The sequence below is a fragment of the Marmota monax genome, unplaced genomic scaffold (assembly GCF_021218885.2).
Source record: "Marmota monax isolate L192 unplaced genomic scaffold, Marmota_monax_Labrador192_F-V1.1 WCK01_AAM20220418_F8-fsc00129, whole genome shotgun sequence".
NCBI lineage: Eukaryota > Metazoa > Chordata > Mammalia > Rodentia > Sciuridae > Marmota > Marmota monax.
Window position 1 is genome coordinate 2,370,865 of NW_026693811.1, and position 20,948 is coordinate 2,391,812.

Sequence of the window (20,948 nt, forward strand, 5' to 3'; positions counted from 1 at the left end):
AGACAACTAAAGAATAAAGTAGATTAATGAGATACCACCTTACCCATTGGTATGACTGTTATGCAGAAACAGAACAAAGGTGTTGGCAAGGAGGTGGAACAATAGGAATCCCTGTGCATTGTTAGTGGGAATGTAAAATGGTATAGCCACTGTGGAAAATGGAAAGGCAATTCTTTAGAAAATTGCCATACAGTCCCCCAGTTTCATTCTTGAGTAGATGACCCAAAAAAAGTGTAAACAGAAGATTTGGGATATATCTCAGTAGGCACAAGACCCTGGGTTCCATCACCACTAATGGGCGGGGAAGTGAAAGTATGGACTTACACAAATATTTATACACCCGTGTTCATTGCAACGCAATAGGCAAAAAGTAGAAGCTACTTAGCTGTTTATCAGTGAGTGGATGGATAAACAAAACATGGTATGTACATCAACAGAATAATATTCTGTTTTAAAATGGAAGGAAATACTTACATATGCTACAATATGAAACCTTAAAGATACTACGCCAAGTGATATAAGCCAATAACAAAAGGACAGATATTCCAATATTCCACTTACGTGAGGTATCTAGAGTAGTCTGATTCATAAAGATAGAGTAAAAGGGTGGTTGCCAGGGGCTGAGGGGGAGAGAGGAATGAAGAAATGATGTTTAATTGGCACAGAATTTCAATTAGGAAAGATTAAAAAAAAAAAAAGTTCTGGAGATAGATGGTGATGATGGTCCCACAACAATACAGCTGTATTCACTGTCATAGAAGTCTATAATTAAAAATGGTAAAAATGCTAAATTTTTTGTTATGTCACAGTTTTTTAAAAAATTATTATAAAAATAGACTAAATCATTGGTCTGGTTCATATTACTAGCTGTGTTTTATTGCTTTTCATCTGTCATCTATCTATTACAAACTCACCAACTTTTAAGTCTCCTCTTTGAGTTAGTATACTATATCCATTCAAGAGCATTCTGTCAAGCAAAGGCACCCAAAATGATATGAGAGGTAAAAATAAATAAGGCCGATAAGTGATTGTTATGATATTGTTGGCTTTAATTTCATGTTGGCCTTAATGATACTTATTCCAAAAAGTAGATAATTTAAGATGTACAGAATATGAAGTAATATTGCTCTCTTACTCCCCAAGATTAATCATTCTTAGCAATTTGGTATATATCTTTTTGAGTCATAATTTTTCAAAAATAGATCAAGGGCTGGGAGTGTAATTCAATAGTAGAGCATTTGTCTAGCATACGTGAGGAACTGGCTTTGATTTGTGATTCCCAGCACTGGGGGGTAGGAAATAAAAAGCTCATAGTCTAATACTGTTTATTCTGTTAGTTTTTGTTTTTGTTTATTATTGTTTCTACGTTGCCTAAGCTAGTCTCAAACTCCTGGCTCAAGCGATTGGCCCGCCTCAACCTCCTGAATAGTTGGGATTATGGGCATACATCACCACATCCAGTTGCTTATTCTGTTTCTTTCAGTGTGTAAGCATTCATTTTTACCTACACTAAGAGGTCTTCTGTCTATCCCAAAGTAAAATAATATTGCAATCTAAGTAAGCCCTGACTTAGACAGCTTTTAATATGTTTACAGAATAAAAGATTATTATATAGGGTATGGAGTATAGGATGGTAGAGTTGGCTTGACCTTGGAATTAACTTTCATACAGAATAAGTTGCTGTTTCAAAGGGTCCAATAAATACAATGCTGAAATAATAGAAAAATTAACTTCTTTCTCATGTAACAGTTCAAAAATGAGTAGAACAGGGCTAATAAAACAACTCTACTATCTTTAAAATATGGTTTTCCTCTCTGAAATTATAGTAGCTGCTCTATTGTTACCATTTCCCTTCCAGTGAGAAAGGTGAGAGAAGAAGCTAAAAGCAGCTTTCTGATGTCCAGTTTTTGTACAGATCACTTCCATTCACATCCTATTAGTCAGAATTTAGTCACATGATCACACCTAGTTAAAAAAAAAGCTTTAAAACATGTTGTAAAGGAATGCATAAAGGCACAAAATACCTTTATTGTGGGTACCACATTTAAAAAATTTATTTTCACTTTCTCTTGAGATGTAAATGGCCTCATTATTGTCTACCATCCTTCATTTTTTTCTTTATTTGTTCCAACAAAATATGTGCTGTGCAACAGACACTAGTATGGCAATTTGTAAATCAATGGATGTGTAACTGATGTGAATCTGCAATCTGTGTATGGGGTGAAGGTGGGAGTTCATAACCCACTAGAATCAAAGTGTGGAATATGATATGTCAAGAAATTTGTAATGTTTTGAACAACCCACAATAAAAAATTAAAAAAAAAAAAAAAAATATGTGCTGTGTAAAGTGTTGGTGGTGATAAAGCATTTTATTGTTTTTAAATTTATTTATCAGTGCATTATGGTTATACATATTAGTGGGGTTCATTTTGACATATTTTATAAATGTATATAACATAGTTTTCTTCATATCAGTTCCCAGCACTTCATCTTTCCCTCCCTTCTTCCATCCCCCTGAATCATTTCCTCTACTCTCTTGATCTTTCTTCTCTATATTTTTAATTGATGCATTATATTTATATGTAAAATAGGAATAAATTATGCAATGTTCGTATATGCACATAGCATAATTTGGTTAACTTCATTCTCCAATTCTCCTTTCTCCCTTGGTCCCCTGCTTCTACTTTACTGATGTTGTTTTTACAAGATCCTCCCCTCCCTTTTTTTTTTTTTTTTATTCTTTTCTATTCTCTGTTGAAGGTTCTGGTAGTAGATAAAGGTGCTTTCTGATTAAAGTCTTTTTTCTTTTACACTACATTGTTAGTACTTAGCTGAATTCACTTTTTATCCATCAGAATTTAAATAATTGTATGTTTTTCCCATATTTTTATTTCCAGAAATTTGGGTTGTCAGTATAGTGTATATATCCAAGAGTATTTGTTATTAAAAAATATTTACATTATGACATTTATTCCAAAATGTATTGAGCACCTACTATATTTAAAGGGTGTGAACACTGTGTCCTGATAGAAGGGCAAAAAAGACTGAACCCCATGCAAATAGTTCTTTTTAAAATCCTAATCTCATTCATTAGAGAGGAGCCTTCATGACCTTATCACCTCTTCAAAGGCCCCACCTCTTAATATCATCACAATGGGAATTAGGTTTCAACATGAATTTTGCAGGGTACACAAATTCAAACCATGGCATTCTGCCCCTGACCCCCAAAATTCATGTCTTTCTCAAAAAAAAAAATACATGGTATATTTGTATATGGTGTATATTCATTCTGTCCCAAAAGTCTTAACTCATTCCAGTATAAATTTTAAAATCTAGGTCTAAAGTCTCATCTAAATAGCATCTAAATCAGTTATTGGTGCAACAAGGTACAATTTCTCCTGCAGCATATTCCTTTCTAGCTATAAGCTTGTGAATTAAACAAGGGATGTAATTCCAAAATACAGTGGTAGAACAGGCATAGCACAGACATTCCCATTCTAAAAGGAAATAGCAGGAAAGCAGAAAGGGACAACAGGTTCTGACCAAATCTAAAACCCAGAAGGGCTAATATTGAATCTCGAGGCTTGAGAATAATCTCAAGTCCATGTCCTGTCTTCTGCATACACTGAAGTGGGTCTGGGCAGCCCTCAAGGCTCTGGGCACCTATACCCACAAGCTTTGCTGGATACAGCTCTCCCAGTTTGGAGTCTCATACCTTTGGTTCTCCCAGGGTGGAGTTGCACACTTGTAGCCTTAACAGTTTGGAGTCTTCATGGCAGCTCTGCCCCCATAACTCCAGTAGACATTGTCCTTTCAGGAGCTCTCAGAAGTGGCCCAAACCTCACAGCTCTTTTAAACATTGACCTAGTGGTAACTCTATGTACTTGGCTCATTATTAAAGGAAGGGAACAAACATTTGCAAAAAGCTAATGTGTAACAGATATTTTATATGTCATCTCCTTTAATCCTTCAGATAAATATTATTTTCGTTTCAAAGATAAAAAAGTCAAAGGTTCAAAGAGGCAAATAAATCAAGACCAAAACAGAATCATAGAATGAAAATAGCTGGACATTGTTTATTACTTGGCATGCTGAGAAATTGATGGTGGTATTATCACATAATAGTAAATAATCAAATCTGATATCTGTCAAATTACAGATCTCTATATAATAGTCTTGATCTGAAGGTCAGGGGTGTGCAGGACTTATAACCTATTAGGCAGAGAATGGTTGAAGAAGGAGATGTGTAAGACAGGCTATATGATCTCATACTTTTTAAAAAACTTAAAATTGAAGTTGATGATTAGCTTACCAATGTTTGACTAGAATGCATCTAAATTATTAGTTTTATCTAAAGTAAGATTATTAGTTTCTTTCTTTATTGGGAATAATTTATTATCTTCCTTATGAATTGTGGAGCTCCCTATTGAGAGCATTTATAGCCAAGCAGATCCTTCAACGAACCTTTCATTCTCTTTGTTAATCTTGGAGCAGTTCGAAAGGTTTTTAAATTGAGACTATTTTTTAATCCATTCATCATTTATTAAATTCTTTAGTAAATCATTAGAGGAAAGCCATGGTATTTTTCAGACTATTGGAATTAGTTCTTAAGAATAAGAATAAATAATATTTGATCTATTTAGGGTATTACAGATGACTGAAGGACACTTGAACTTTTTTCCCTATTTAGGAAATGAGCACTTTATAATATATGAAAAATGAGAACATTCAATGTCAGAATCAGGAAAAAATTCAATTTATAGAACTCTATTTTAATATTTATGAAACTCATGAAAACTTGAACAGCTGTAAGTCCAAAATTACAGGAAATATGTTGCCTTAGTTTTGAAGAGGAAGGATTAAAATTTTGCCTTGGTAAAAGGGCAATTCTTAAGATAAACTTTTTGCTTTATTTGTGATAGTCTAGAGTGTAAATGGACAACCATTTTTAATAAATTTAAGGTGTATACTTCATTTGATCACAATTCTTTTAAATTTTGCTTTCAAACACTAAGAAAGAGTGTAATGTATCTTATGACACAAGTACCTGAGTACCTGTTTAGCTCTGTAGATGCTGGTAGACCACTTGTTTTGCTAGTCTTTGGAATTAGAAGGAGTGTCAAGTACACAGAAGCCAGAGTCATCTTGGCCAGATGGTGTTTGATACAGATGGATGGTTAGTTGTCATGCAGATCTCCTAGTTGGTAACTTGTTGCTGCCATCTGACTCAAAGAATCATTCACACACACTGGCTGTCAAAAGCATCTTCTCTTCTGTCTGTTTTAGCTGTCATGTCTGTGCTCTGTACAGAAGTGTTGACAAGACATTGCTGTTGTACATTTTCAATGTGGTTGTTAGTGATTTTTCTGTTTTGTGGGGTCTTTGATAGTACTGGAATGCGCTTGCTTTGTAATTGTATTGTTTTTAAAAAATACTGTGACCATGCAACAATTATTTGACTTTTAAGGATTTTTTAGGTTATATGTTTATTCAGATTTGTTCAGTAAACAAAATAATTTAATAAAAATAAGATAAAACTCGTTTCACTTAGTTTCCAAACCTAGCAAATAAACTGAATTCTATTGTCCTCCCCCCCCCAATTTAATATAATAGTTATTTCCAGACTCTTCGTAGCCTGTCTGTGGTCAAAAGCTTTATATGCTTTTCTGAATATATGTTTTCTCTCCTCAAAGTACTTCCTAACAATATAAGCTTTCTTCCCTGCACCCACATAAAAGCCTTCAAACATTGTCTTTTACATCCACACTCTTCAAACTTAAATTCTCTTTGTCTTACTCACATACTGACCTTGTTTCCATTTTTCCTTTTTCCTCATTGGAGTATAGGCAAAGCCATTTCTCCCTCCATTCCTTCAGTTCATATCTGAAGGCATATCTTTTTTCTCTTCTATTTTATTAACAATTAAGTGTATTCAATTAATATTTTGCTAAGCATCTCGATATATGCCAGGCATTCTGTGATCTTCTGGAGACATCAGGAAGAAATAGACTGTGCCCATGAAGAATTTATAGAATCTAGAGGGAAATCAGACACAGACTATAACTTCTATAAGGAAGTATATGAAAAGCACAGTGGAGGATATAGATCATTGCTATTCTCTTTCCCCTGCTAGCAACTTTCAGATGGATTTTTTTAATTATTGCAGAATTTATTTGAGCTTTATAATATGTAATCAAGGGACTTAAGAAATAGTTCAAGTCTTCAACTTGAAATTACTGTTGATCTATTATTTTTTCCAGGATATACTAAATACATTTTCAGGATTATTCACTTATTGTAATTTTACATGCAGATGTCATAAAGTATGTTTTTAAGTCAGAGTAGATGATGAAAATTTACTGGCAGAAGCTTTCTGAGTAGATTACAAGAGAAACTATATGATCATTTGGGTTCTTCATTAAAGTGGAGAAGTAGGTAAGAATGACTGAGACTTAAATAACTTAGACAGTTGTTATGGGCTGTTTTTTGTGTAAGTAACAATCTCTGCACAATAGAAGGCTTATAGTTAAAAACAGGTAATTGATGTTTATGAAGAACTTTTTTGAGTTCTTTGGAGAAAGTTCAAAATGCATGGAGGCACAAAAGATTAACGTGTATGCTGATTACTCTGTTGAGGTCTAGATAATTTTAAGGTATTAAGAATTTGATGTAGATGTTTGAATCCTTTCAGCCAATTTACCGTAGCTTGAATATGAATTTATTTAAGAATAAGATGCCTTATCCTGAGTAGATTGGCCCTAGGTGAGACTTGAGCACCTAAGGATCTATTCTGAGACTGTCAGTCATTGAACATGTGGTCCATGTATACTTAGAAGACTCATTCTTTTGTTCATGATGATAAAATATATTTGAATTCTTTATCTCATTTTTCCCCCAGTAAGCATGTGTTTTACGTGCTTTGCAAAGTTCTATGGGGAATGTCAACTTAATATAAGACTTCACTCAGATTACTCTGTCAGTTATTCATTTTTGAAGTATAATCCTTATAAAAGTTCACCTTCTATTTTGGTAAATGTGGTTATTTTGTTTTAATTTATTGAATTAATCTGTATTTGAGAATCTAGGAACAGCCATATAATTTATACTTCAGATTTATTGGTCTCTGAAAATAATAGAATTTCATGGGGCTGGGTTTGTGGCTCAGTGGTAGAATGCTTACCTAGCATGCACAAGTAACTGGGTTCGATCCTCAGCGCCACATAAATGTAAAATAAAGATATTGTGTCCACCTAAAACTAAAAAATAAATATTAAAAAAAAGAAAATAATAGAGCTTCACTAGTTGTGAATTTTGATTGAGTCATTTTAAAATCAAGTATTTAGTATAGGAGAAGATGTGGGGATAGGAAGGATAGTAGAATGAACAGACATTATTACTTTATGAATATATGTGACTACATGATCAATATGATTCTGCAACATGTACACTCAGAAAAATGAGGAATTATATTCCATCTAGTATATCAAAGTGCATAAATGCATTCTACTGTCATGTATAACTAATTAAAACAAGTTAAAATTTTAAAAAAACACAAATATTTAGTATATACTGAAGGATGCTTTAAGTTTATTAGGACCCCTTTCATATTTCAAGGAATTTGCAATTTAATCATTTATTTGTTTCTCCAATAATAGAAATTGGTAAGGATCCTCTATCATGTTTTGCTAATGTATTTTTACAACTACTAATTTGGTAATTGTAATGCAACATTTTCAAATTTTCTTGAAGGTTTACAACATATGTTTTCTTAATATACACTTGTGTCTTTTTTATTGCTTAATTTTCATAGCTATTGCAATAAAATAGTGAAATGGATAGATTAAAAGATAAGGGAGGGGCTGGGGTTGTGGCTCAGTGGTTGAGTGCTTGCCTGGCACGTATAAGGCACTGAGTTTGATCCTCAGCACCACATAAAAAATAAATAAAAATAAAACAAAGGTATTGTGTATATCAACAACCAAAGAAATGTTAAAAAAAAAGATAAGGGAAATTATGGTACTTAAAATATACAGTAATCATTAGCCATGTTGTTGAATTACTACAACTTAGAAAAGAAGTTTCTGACCAGTATACTTATATAGCACTTCTTTTGTGTTTTTATATTCTAAAAACAAATTCAGAAGTATTTATTTGAAAGACCTGACATTTTAATCTTTGTAAGTTAGTGTGTATTTTTAAAGAATCACTTTAATATAACATCTGTCTTATCATCCATGCTTTTTAAAGGATTAAATTCAAATTACTATTAGAGTTTTTATTGTAACTGAAATACCAAAAGACTGTAACGTCAAATCTTGACTGAAATCTCTTCAAATAAGATGATTTTTTAAAATTTTATGTGTTTTAAGTATCTTAAATCACTGATGTTTGTAACAATTACAAATACATTCCTGGAGCCAATTGTAATTAAATTTTCTTAGTACCTGAGAAATGCAATATGGGCAACTCCTAGTAGACAGTAAATATATGTTCATGTCTGTCAGTAAGTATCAGGCTAACTGGTTTTCATGTCAGCAGACTGAGAACTATGAGCAGCGAATACGTGAGCAACAGGAACAGCTGTCACTTCAACAAACTATTATTGACAAGCTAAAATCACAGTTACTTCTTGTGAATTCCAGTCGAGGTATGTTTGTAGTTTTTGAACCTCTTAGAGAAAAGAAAGGTGAAAGTTGAATTTTACTTTTCCATTGTCTCTCAGTAATTGTGATATAATAAGTGTAGCACAGCTATACATTATGATTATTTAAATGAACACTTGCAGAATTTGAGGAAATGGATTCTCACATTATACTGTATGATAAGACTAGGTTGATAAAACTTCTGTGAAGATATTCTGCCAGTAATAGCAGAAGTGTTTTTAAATATCTATGCCTTTTGAACTAAAATTTAGTTCAAAGATCCTAAGGATATCTCATAAGAAAATAATCCACAGGTGATAAAACTTGTGGGTAACTTTTATTTTTTATTCTTTATGACATGCCCACATTTTCTAATTTGCCTGCAATAAGCGTGAAGTAGTTATATAAATAATTGTCTTAAACAAGAAAATATGATAAATTACAACAATATGACAAATTATATAAAATATGATAAATTTTCTTAAACAAGAAAGTATGATCTTTGTTGGTAAGAGAATAATACAGAGGGGCTGGGGATATGGCTCAAGCGGTAGCGGGCTCGCCTGGCATGCGTGTGGCCCAGGGTTCGGTCCTCAGCACCACATACAAACAAAGATGTTGTGTCTGCTGAAAACTAAAAAATAAATATTAAAAAAAAAGAGAGAATAATACAGAAAGCATATTTCTAGCTTTCTGAATTCTAACATGTTTTACTGCTGACCTTGGAAAAGTAAGGGTTTTTTGTGTTTAGTAGGAAAGAAAAAAACTAAATGGGCAACTTTTCAAGGTAACTGTTATCTAAATAATTTTCAAAACTTAAAGCTTAAAATCTATTCTTTTAAAAATTTGGGGGGGTATTTTTACTTTTTCAAGTGATATCAAAAATAAGAGTTTTCTACTGATGTTCAAAAGGTTTTTATCTTGCAGATAACAGTTATGACTATGTTCCCCTGCTTGAAGATGGCGAAACAAGAAAGAATAATTTGACCTTTGATCAGCCACTTGATAAAGTGAAATCTGGAATACCAAGAGAAAAGCAGTCAAAGGTGAGAAATGAGAAATTAGGTTCCACAGACTTCCCAAATTATTTAGTCAGTATATTATTAGGGTTTGGGTGGGCAGGATGTAGGTAAAAAGTAGACAAGATTCTTTTCAACCCTAACATTGCTTCTATAAAAAAGCAGCCTTTAAATGCTGATATACAATATATCTTCCTCATTTTATTTTCCTGAGGTGATCCACCATTGGAATTTCAACAGAAGTTCAATATATACAAACATATGACAGACATGTTCCTAAATAGAAGCACTATTTTCAAGTAGATTAAAGGCTTACATTTCATATTTTCTAATATTTTATTTTTCTTTTCACAGGCATTTAACAAAGTTCTAAAAGTTTAAAATAAGGTAGATAGTAAGATACAGATGATACTAGGTTTGAAAATTACTTTCTACTTTTTCTTTAATTTCAGTGCTCAGTTTAAGAAACAAAACAAAACACTTCACCTAACAAGCGTAAGCATAAGTTTTTGTCATTGAAGCAATACAGAAATACTTATATCTGCATGAACATATATGCAAAGATTATCTTGCTACATACAGTTGGTTAGAAACAAGCTAAACATCCATTAAGAGCAGAAAAGTGTATCTTTTTTTTTTTTTAAGTACTTTTGCAATTTTATTATAGTTTATGCATCTCACACAAACACAGAAATCTATCAGACTGGCATGCAAATATAGTACACAAGAATTAAAGAGATATAGATTATTTTTCCTCTTCTTTTCCTTTCTAACATGTCTGGGTTTTTTGTTTTTTTTTAATTTTTTATTGTTGGTTGTTCAAAACATTACAAAGAAAATTAAAATAAACTTATGTTTATATCTTTCCTTCTAAATAAAGCAAGAGATTTTATTTATTTGTCAGGGCTTTTCAGTTACTGATTCCACAACTAAGACTATCTTAGTTATTATTTAACATCAAATCTGAGAAATCCAATTTTGACATCATTTTCAATAAATAAAAATTTTAGAATGAGAAATTCTCTATAGTATCTTTCACTTCTTTATTCTGTTTATTAGAAGTGAGTTACTAAATGCTCCAGGGTGAGAAGAGTATTAATGTTTTATAAATATATTTTAAAAGCATTATAGGCATTATAGATTGTCAGTTACATAGAAGAGGGTGCCAAAGATTAAGTGGGAAGGTAGGGGAGAGGGCTGCTATTTAACTCACCATCTGATAAACGTTAATGAGAGGTAAAGGCATTTGGCAGAATTTTGTAGTAAATTCAGGAACTGAGATTTAAGTGGTAAAGTGCATGCTAGACCGTGGATTCATCCCCAGCAAGAAAAAAAATACACATAAAGTGAATTCAGCTTTCTGAATTCTGTCATGAAGGCTGGAGATGTAGCTCACTAGCAGAGCACCCGCCTATCATGTGTGAGACCCTGAGTTCAGTCCCCAATATTACCAAAAAATAAAAATAAATAAAATTCTATCATTTGGGACTGGGGTTGTAGCTCAGTGGTAGAGCGCTTGCTTTGCATGCATGGGGCCCTGGGTTTGATCCTTAGCACCATATAAAAAAATAAATAAAAGATATTGTATCTATCCACAGCTAAAAAAATATTTTTAAAAAAATTCTATCATTCATTTGAAAGGAAACAAGTATCATAGCCTATCATCTTAAGAACAATTTTTAAAATTCCATTATGAATATAAACTTTCCAAAGGAGAATAGCTGAGCAGTGCTAAAAGAACCAAGAAACTGTTTCATGTTGTTACTGATTCTAAAAATGGGTGGGAATGTAACTCAGTGGTAAAGTATCCCTGGGTTCAATCAAAGCAAAAAACAAAACAAAAATTGAAAATATTTGCAGATAAGAAATAAAATGCATACACTTATTCTTCTTTGGGGGAGCAGATAGCAGGGATTGAACTCAGGGGCATTCGACCACTGAGCCACATCCCCAGCCCTATTTTGTATTTTATTCTTAGACAGAGTCTCACTGAATGGCTTTTGCTAAGCCTGGCTTTGAACTCGCAATCTGCCTCAGCCTCTCGAGTTGCTAGGATTACAGGCATGTAATTCTCTGCACCCAGCTCACACTTCTTCTTGACAAGCATTATTTATGTTTTGTTTGCAGGACACTATTGTCAAAAATAGTAACCTGTTTACATGATAGCAGTTAATTATTTTAATAAATTTGTTCTTTAAATATAGATTATTATTTTTAGTTTATTTTTTAATATACTACATCATTTTTATGATCTCAGAAATTAGATTTTTATGTTTGCTCCTGGTAGGTATTTCAGTTGATGAACTAAATACTATCTTAGGTGTCCAAGGGTTTGACAGAAATCTTTTGCACTCATCTTTCTATCTGATGTTTTTTAGGAAATTATACAGAATTCTACAGTGTTTTGATGCAAGAAAATATTTAGGGAGCAATAATAAGAACACAAAAGAATTTGGTGATATTGGTAAACTGTTTTTCTTCATTCAGAAATTCTGAATTCTGGTTATATACCTGACACTACCAACCACTGGAGAACAAAGAAATGCTGTCCCCATCTCTTCCATAAAGTCTTTTTTTTTTTTTTACTATTATCTTTATTTTTTAGTTGTAGATGGACAATACCTTTATTTGTTTATCTTTATGTGGTGCTGAGGCTCGAACCCAGTGACTCACACATGCTTGGTGAGAACTCTACCACTGAGCCACAGTCCCAGCCCCAAAGTCTTGATTTCATAAGCAAAACTGACATTACTGAATGTTATAAAAGTATTCCAGATTCTAGAATCCAAAACATGAAGTAAACATAGTATTATTCAAATGTTTAACTATTTAAAGAGATTATGTGTTCTAGTTCCAAATAGCTGATTTTGTGCTTCATTTCTGATTATAAATGCATATATGTGTGTGTATAAGAAATGTGTGTGTATATATATATATATATATTTCTAATTTATTCTTTATATATGTATTTGGTTTTTCATCTGAGTTTCTCAAAAGCTTAAAAATAGAATGAATACATGGGCTAGGGTTGTGGCTCAGTGGTAGAGCACTAGCCTAGCATGTGTGAAGCACTGGGTTCAATTCTCAGCACTGCATATAAAATAAAGAAAATAAAGGTCCATCAACAACTAAAAAATATGTTAAGAAAATAGGATGAGTACAGTTTTTACTAAAAGATGCCAGTTAAATAAATGGTTTGCAAATTCTGATATAGCTACATTGTGATTAGATCAGTGAATTAGGTAGCTTTGAGAAACAGAATTTTGTAGGTTTAGTTAAAAAAAAAAATGAGGTCGTTAGGGAGCTGTTCAATATTAACATTAAGGAAATCTGATGTGCTGTACCTGGCAATTGCAAGTAAATATAGACACTCTGACATGTTTGAGAAAGCTCATGTCTAAAAATTCACCTGTCAGTCACTTGGAGAAGAAGTATTTATTGAACTTCCATTGTCCCAGCCTTGCTAGTCATTGTCAGCAATATTAAAAGAAAAAAAAAAGAGTAACAACATGCAAATTGAAGATTTAGAGACCCAAAGTAATTAGGAAGCATTATAAAACAATATGATAGGAAATTTAGCCTTATATAATTTAATGCTATAACTTAATTCTATCATGTAATTAAGGCTAATGAAAATAAAATTCTAATTTTATGGCACTGATAAAACAGATGGAGGACATTAATTTAAAAATTAAAATTCCTAGTGAACTTAAGCAGTGGCTCAAAATTGAGTTCATGTAGGGAAAATAACTCTTATCCCAATGAATTGACAGTAGGCTTCAGTAGAGACTTGAATCTTAGTTTAGGGAAAAGAAGAAAAGTTCTCCTTTAACTAACTTGGTTAGTGTGCAAGGATATATACATAAGCTCAAATTTTCTATAAGATTTTTATAGAAAAGGGATAATCTCTACATAAGAACCAGAATTATTCCAGATCACTTTGGATAACATTGTATAAACCAAGCTCAGTGGTAGAATGTTTGCCTAGCATATGTGAGGCACTCAGCACCACATATAAATAAATAAATAAGTAGATGTCCATCAACAACTAATAACATTTAAAAAAAAAAAGTTAAAACTGAAGGTTTTTAATAAGTTTCATTTACACATACATAACCATTTTTAAGCAACATAATCATGGATTCCTAGGCATTTACCTAGTATGTTCCTCCAGTTACATATGCTGATTTTATTAAGCAATGTGACCTTGAATACTTTTCTGCTTCCTAGCCTTTTGTGTTTTATAAAATTCTAGTTTCACAGATTTGAGTCTCAGATGGTATCCTCATCCTTGTGTTGCTCATATTTCATATCCTCTGGACTCCTGGGACAACTCCCACTTAGGGATATCCATCTGAGTTTTGGGCCCCCATTGCTTCTCTCAGCACAACTCAACACTAGACATTTTTTTCTGTTGCAAGACTCTTAAACTATTTGTTTAAGTTGGTGCATATTGTCCAGATACCAGGTTTTATATACATTGTAAAAGCTTTAAAATAGAATATAGTATACAAGTATATGATAAATATGTTTTTCGAATTTGAACAAAAGTTTAAAATTAAATAAGAAAGTTAAATCTGATTTATATCATCTTAACACATAGTATTGTATGTACCTTTTCTAAAGGAGGAACTTGAAATAATTTGACAGCTTAGGTTCATTACTCAACTTTTTTTTTAAGTCCCTACATTTCTTTAATGCTCAATTTTTTCCTTTTCATTATGTATTAGACAGAAATAGCTATCTCATACATTATCCTAAACTGGGGTTTATAGAGAACTAGAGAAAAATGTGTTTTTGTAAGTTATACCTCAGGATCCTTGGCTTCTCAGTCAAAGCAAATGTCCCATTTTCCCTAGTTTTGTTTCTAGAAACTGGATCAAATTTACCCTTTTTATATATAACACTTATATGTGTATATTATTCATCTCTTTGGAGACTAGTGTTATTTTTTGTGTTTTTTTTAGACTCTCTGGTAGAATATAATTAGAAGAGAAAAATTATCTTCATCCAGTTGCTCACTTACTAAAGATCAGAGGTTGGGTTGTTTTGCTTTTTTTTTTTCTTTTCTTTTTTGGCAGTGCTGGAGATTGAACCCAAGATCTTGCCTAGCTAGGCAAGTGTTTTACCACTGACTTGGGTAAAGTCTGTAAAGTTTTTGCTAAAGTGACATACTAAAGGTGAAAAACAAATATTGATACCAAAGCATTTTAATATTTACATTGCAATTTCTCTTGGAGAAATTTTTGTTTTTATATTGTATTATTCATTCATTTTAACCCTTTCCTTCTTTAGGTCTCTGTTTTTTAATACAGTACATAATTTTAGGATTTTTGCTTTATTATAATACTGGAAGTAATTCTGGGGAAGAGAAGAAAATGAGAAGTATCAAGTCACTTTTTTAATTCTTTTCCCTACCTTATAAGCAAATTTAAATGTGTCTGATGTGACTGGTTATTTTCCCCTTATTTCCTCCTGTTAAACCCTTTCTCACAATTCCCTTCTTTTTTCTTCTTCTTCTTCTTTTTTTTTTTAACTTTTTCAAAGTCTACCAAAAAAAGTTGGTATATTCTATCCAGCTCTGATTTCTCTCCAAGGGATGAAAAGCTGTTCTCTCAAACTCAGTAGGTAAGGAAAGCTTCCCCAACCTGTTTTCTCTTGTTGTGTCATAATGTGTCATCCTAAAAGTTCTCAAAATTGGTTGTGAATATATTTATTTTTCCAGTGCTATGAAATGCTTCTGCATGTAGTCTGTTGTGATTTTTTGTTGATATTGAATTACACGACAAAAATGCAGCCTCACATAAATGATGTTTTTGGAAAGGGGAAGCTTTTTTAGCAATTATGGATATTTTCCTTTGATACTACACCAAAACTTGATAAGAAGTAGTTTCTTTTTTTCTTTTTTATTTTTTGTAGTTGTTGATGGACAGCATGCCTTTATTTTATTTGTTTCTTTTTTATGTGGTGCTAAGTATCAAACCCACTGCCTCACACGTGGCAGGCAAGTACTCTGCCACTGAGCTACAGCCTCAGCCACAGTAGTAGTTTCTTAAACGTTAACTGCAGCCTGGTATCTAAAACCATGTCGATGAATGCTACATTAAAAACCATTGATCTTCCTTATACTTTGAATTTCTTTTACAACATTATAAACTGGTCATTTGGGACATACTGGTTTAGTGAGTTGTACAGATTACAGATCTCCCAAATGTTGACTTAGTTCATTGTATAATATTTAAAAATCACATGTAACATCATCAATGATCTCATCCGAAAAGTCTTCAAGTATTGGGCAGCTGTCAAGCCTACTGTGACAGGTATAAGTTTTCCAAAATTTTAATTTTCACTTGAAAGCTCAAATTTTATCATTGGCAGCAAATCTTGTCACTTGTTTTCCTTAAAGTGACAGGCTAACTTCATTTTCTTTTCGGAAAATGTCTGAATAACCATAGTCTGCATGTCAGTCATTCTTTCAAGTGAAAATGGCATTCTATTAAAAAAGTGACTAGTTCAGCTTGCAACTCAAAGAGTTGCACAAGTTCTCTTCCCCAAGACAACCATTGTACTTCAGTATGCAGCAGCATTTTTTTGTGCATCCTTCCTATTTCCTCACACCAAATATTTAAAAGTTTTGCTAACTTGAGATCAAAAATTCAATAGAAGTAATTTTTACTGCATTATTAAGAACAGTCTTAGGTGAAACCAGCCTTTTCTGATTTTTTATTCTTTTTTACTGAGTTTGTGGCATTAAAGAACACAGTGAATACAGTTGGGTACCATGGCCTTGGTAGCACTCTGGCATCAACAGTTTTATACACCATTGCTTTTGCCATGTAAATGAATTGTAAACACCAATTTAGTAAAAACAAATGCAAATTGCATTTTAATAGTATTAAGAAAGTAGTTAACCTCATTTCACCCTACTTAAAAACTAGTAAGTTATCGGTTATTCTTTTCTGGATCCTGAATGAAAACAGACTGGATCAGAGAAAAAGGACTTTATTAGTTACAGCACAACAAGCAAAAGAACATCATATTTGCATTGCTCACACCTTGGGATAACACATATGGACCCAGAGAGATGCATGCAGATGCAGTAGGTTACAATGTAGTAGAGGAACCCTTTATGTTATAGCTAGCACTAAACAAGCTTATTCTTTGTCCAAGGGTGATATTATTTCATCTTTCAAGTTTGCTCTCTGCAAGCACAACCCTGAGAAATGTACAGGTAAAGATTAGTCATAACCTTATATTATTAATATGTGAAGCAAAAATGTGCAGAAACACTAAACCCATCTCAGATATCCTTTTCCCATCATGGATCCCTTGAAATAATCTTGAGACCCCCAGGGATCATCGACTATATTTTGAGAACCACTGGTTTAACTATAATTTCCTCTTAGAAAAATCATGTTGCCTTTTTCTCAGTAAGATATTACTTACATCCTACTGAAAAAAAAATGTGCTAAAAATACCCTAGCATCTTCTCAGGACCTTTATGTATGCAGAACATTGTAATGCTCACTTATCAGTCCTTTTCACATTTATTGGATAATTTGTTGTTTTATACATTTATACTTTAAATTATGATACTTTAACTTAGTAACTTATTTGTATCTATTATATTAAATCCAGAACAAACTCTGAATTTTGACTCTAATCTGTTAAAAGACAATGTGGAGGCTAGAGATAGAGCTTAGTGGTAGAGCATCTGCTTAGTATGCATAAAGCCCTGGGTTTGACTCTCAGCATCACCTACCAAAAAAGAAAAACAAGAGGAAACAGGTATCCACCTGGTACATTGCCTAATATGTTTTACAAAACTATAGACCTGTGAAATGCTGCATTCTGTGCTCTCTGGTAATGTTTTAAAGCATAAGAATTATATGTAGAATCTGAAATCAGCAGTAAGAGAGCCACTTGTCTTTATTTAATCACAGGATCTCTAAGCTAACACTTTTCCCAGTGTTGTATTTTAATGTCCTCTTACTGGATTTGTAATCCCTACAAAGACATTACTAGAATTTGAGAGTAGGAGAAAAGAAGACTCATCTAATTTTTCAGTTGTACATAATGTGTTTCACTTTCTGAACTTTCTTCCTTGCTTAAACCTAATTGTTGGGCTGGCAGTATAGTTCAGTTGATAAGAGTGCTCGCTTTGCATGCGTAAATCCCTGGGTTCAATCCCCAGCACCACAAAAAACAAACAACAAAAAAAAAAAACCACCTAATTGTTACGTTATGAAAGTTGACTTTTTCCCTGGAAGATTTTTTCTTTGACAGTTAGTCATCCTTCCATATTCTAGAATCATAATAAAACTGTTGTAAAATAGTTTCCACCTATTCCATGTCATTAACCTGTGATTTTTTTTTTTCTTCTCTGATCAGTCCCTTTTGGAAACACCATAAATCTGAGATGGGTATCTGTTTTCTTTCTTCTGCTGTGTTTATTGATAGCAGTATGATTTTTGCCTTCCAACTCAGTTTCATCTAAGTAATTCCATATCTGATATATTTGTCCACTGTTCCTTCTACCCCTAATTGCTCTTCACTATTTAGCATTAAGGACAACACATTTCCCTCTACATTTCATCCTAATAATACCAGAGGGGCCACTGACTTGTCTGTATCCCTTATTAAGAGCATCTGGACAATATTACTGCTGCTGGATGGACAAGAGGCCATAGGAGATGATCTCCTTGTTTTCCTTCTTATTGCTGCTAATTGAATATTTTCTCCTCCATCCTCTTTATCTGTGCTACAGCCTGAGAATCCTCATTCCTGCCCCTGGTTCTTGTTTCTTATATTGCTATAAGGATAAAATGACATCTTTTATATAAAAATGAATCTAAAACTCCTTTCTACTGTTTAATAAATGTCCATTCCTTTTGAAATGAAGATAAAGTTGGTGAGACCCTCAGTTTTGTTTTGAATTTTACTTTTCCAAGAACCTAATCTGTTTTTTGGGATTTCTCCTGCCCTGCATTATTGTTTTTGTTGTTTCGTTTTGTTTCTGTTTTCGTTTTAATGCAAGGAAAAATGGCCTGACATTAAAAGTAGAAACTGGAAGTGTAAACCAGATTTGAGGAACAGGTGGTAATGTGGTTATATGTGTCTTAAAACTTGGTGTTCCTCAGCCAGGCATGTAGCTTAGTGGTAAAACACATGCCTAGGATGTACAAGGCCCTGGTTCAATCCTTTTCTCTCTCTCTCTCTCTCTCTCTCTCTCTCTCTCTCTCTCTCTCTCTCTCTCTCTGTCACACACACACACACGCTTCTACAACAGACACCAGAAGAAGTGAACATGATGTATTGGACAGATTTAAACTTTAGAATGGCTAATAAGAGAGAGATTGGGCCTGTTTAGTAGAGTTGATATGAGAATAGATCATATAACTAAAGAAAGGTAGAAGAGGGAAAGAGCAGTGTACCCAGTTCTGAACCTTACAGACTTTTCAGAGACTTTTAGAGACTTGTTCCTTATAACCTAGGAACAAGAGGGACCAATGAAAATATCAAAACGTAAGAAATATCGTATAATTCTGGGAACCAAAAATAGTTTCAAGGAGGAGCTGGTTGGTCATATAAAATACTTAAAAATCAAATTCCAAATTATGCAGAATGAGAGCTTTAAAAAAAACATTAGATTTTTATGGTGAAATCTCAGAAGAATGGAAGAATAAAAAACAATTTAATAGTTAAACTTCCATTATAACATTTATAAATCAAACAACATGCAAGAAATCAACCACCTGAAGACTTTGGAAACCAAACCTGACATATTTTGAAGGAGAATAAAAAATGTGAATCAAGTAATTGGCTAAAAATGAATTTCCAGTTTTCCAGAGTTTTGTCCTGATAGTGGCCATAGTTGCAGTGGAGGCATAGCAGTAGCTTAAATTCCAGCAGAAAGCCCACTGTAATTCTTGCTAGAAGAACCAGGAAGCAGAATGAAACCAGAATAACCATGGTTACTAAAAAGTGAAGGAACCCTAGAGAAAGAGAACCCTAAATTATTTTTAAACTCATTCCAAATCTCTGGCTCTCCCAAAGCTAACAGGACTAACTGAAAGCAGTTTGTAGTTAAGGTTAACCGTCTGGTCTGAGCTGCTGCTCTCCATGAAAGTGAGTTTGGAGTCAGCTAACCAATTTTTTTATTGTAAAAACAAACATGCCAACACTTTCAGCACCATGTAACATAATAATTACAATGTTTAAGATATGGTCCAAAATTACTCAATATATGAAGAGCCCAGAAAATGTGACCCATTTACAAGAGAACAAATACCAATCCTGAGATGATTCTGAAATTCAAAGTATCAGGAAAGAACTTTATCAGCTACTACTTTTAAGTTCAGTTCTTTATTAGCAAATAGTTGAGTAAGAGTAGAATTAACAGTAAGATACCCCGTTTTTGTGCTTTTTTGTGTGTGACAGGCCAGTCTTAGAATCCTAGAGCTAGTTTGACTTGGTAGGATATGTAAATGTTACCATTCTTTGTTTCCCTCTTTATGCTGGATAACTAACTGTAACATTTAGTTTCTCTAGCAGCCAAGGCCAAGGATTATGGCTGAGTAATTAAACACAGGCAAAAAGGCACAACTTCCATTCACAACTACTCTATATGCTAGAATTCAGACAAATTATTTGATCTCTCCAAAGCAAGCTAAGTTTGTAAGCAAACTTTAAAATCATCATTAAGTACTTAATATGTGAGGTTATGTGGATTAAGTTAAAAAATGCATGCAGATTAATTAATAGCTATTTTCAAGAAGATATTTTCTGTTCATCATGGTAATAGTAACAACTTTAAATTTGTACTTAACTCTGGAAAGCACTATGGAGATTCCTCAAAAAACTAAGAATGGAACCATCATATGACCCAGGTGTCCCATTCCTTGCTATTTATCCAAAAGAACTAAAATCATCATACTGTAGTGATATAGTTGCTTCAGTGTTCATAGAAGCACAATTCACAAGAGCCAAATTATGAAGTCAGCCCAGATGCCCAGCAATAGATGAATAGATTAAGAAAATGTAGTGTATATACACAATAGAGTTTTACTTATTCATAAACAAGAATGAAATAATGGCATTTGCCAGTTAATGGATGGAATATCATGCTAAGTGAAATAAGCCAGATTCAGAAAATCAAGGGTTGATGTTCTCTCATGTGGAAGCTAAAGCAAAATAAGGGAAAGCAGGTGTTGGGATGCACTTTCATAAATATATAGGGAAGATGAGTAGAAGATTAAGAATGAGAGGGAAGGTAGAAGAATAGGAA

General features: G+C 33.0%; 1 protein-coding gene and 1 long non-coding RNA gene across 9 annotated transcripts in view; one reads left to right on the top strand and one right to left on the bottom strand.

The window, feature by feature from the left end:
- The window catches only part of LOC124105147 (uncharacterized), an 84,926-nt gene extending 81,057 nt beyond the window's left edge, over positions 1–3,869 (bottom strand). Inside the window, exon 1 of the long non-coding RNA XR_006855655.1 lies at positions 3,716–3,869. This is a non-coding gene — a long non-coding RNA (uncharacterized LOC124105147). The remainder of the gene's footprint in view (positions 1–3,715) is intronic.
- The window catches only part of Tank (TRAF family member associated NFKB activator), a 78,881-nt gene that overhangs the window by 40,897 nt on the left and 17,036 nt on the right, over positions 1–20,948 (top strand). For 5 of the 8 annotated variants that reach the window (XM_046462241.2, XM_046462242.2, XM_046462243.2 and 2 more), the window contains exons 3-4: positions 8,536–8,647; positions 9,555–9,688. In XM_046462241.2, the coding sequence (XP_046318197.1) occupies positions 8,536–8,647; positions 9,555–9,688 (246 nt within the window). The remainder of the gene's footprint in view (positions 1–8,535; positions 8,648–9,554; positions 9,689–20,948) is intronic. The other 3 variants (XM_046462247.2, XM_046462245.2, XM_046462248.2) reach the window with 3 other exon arrangements.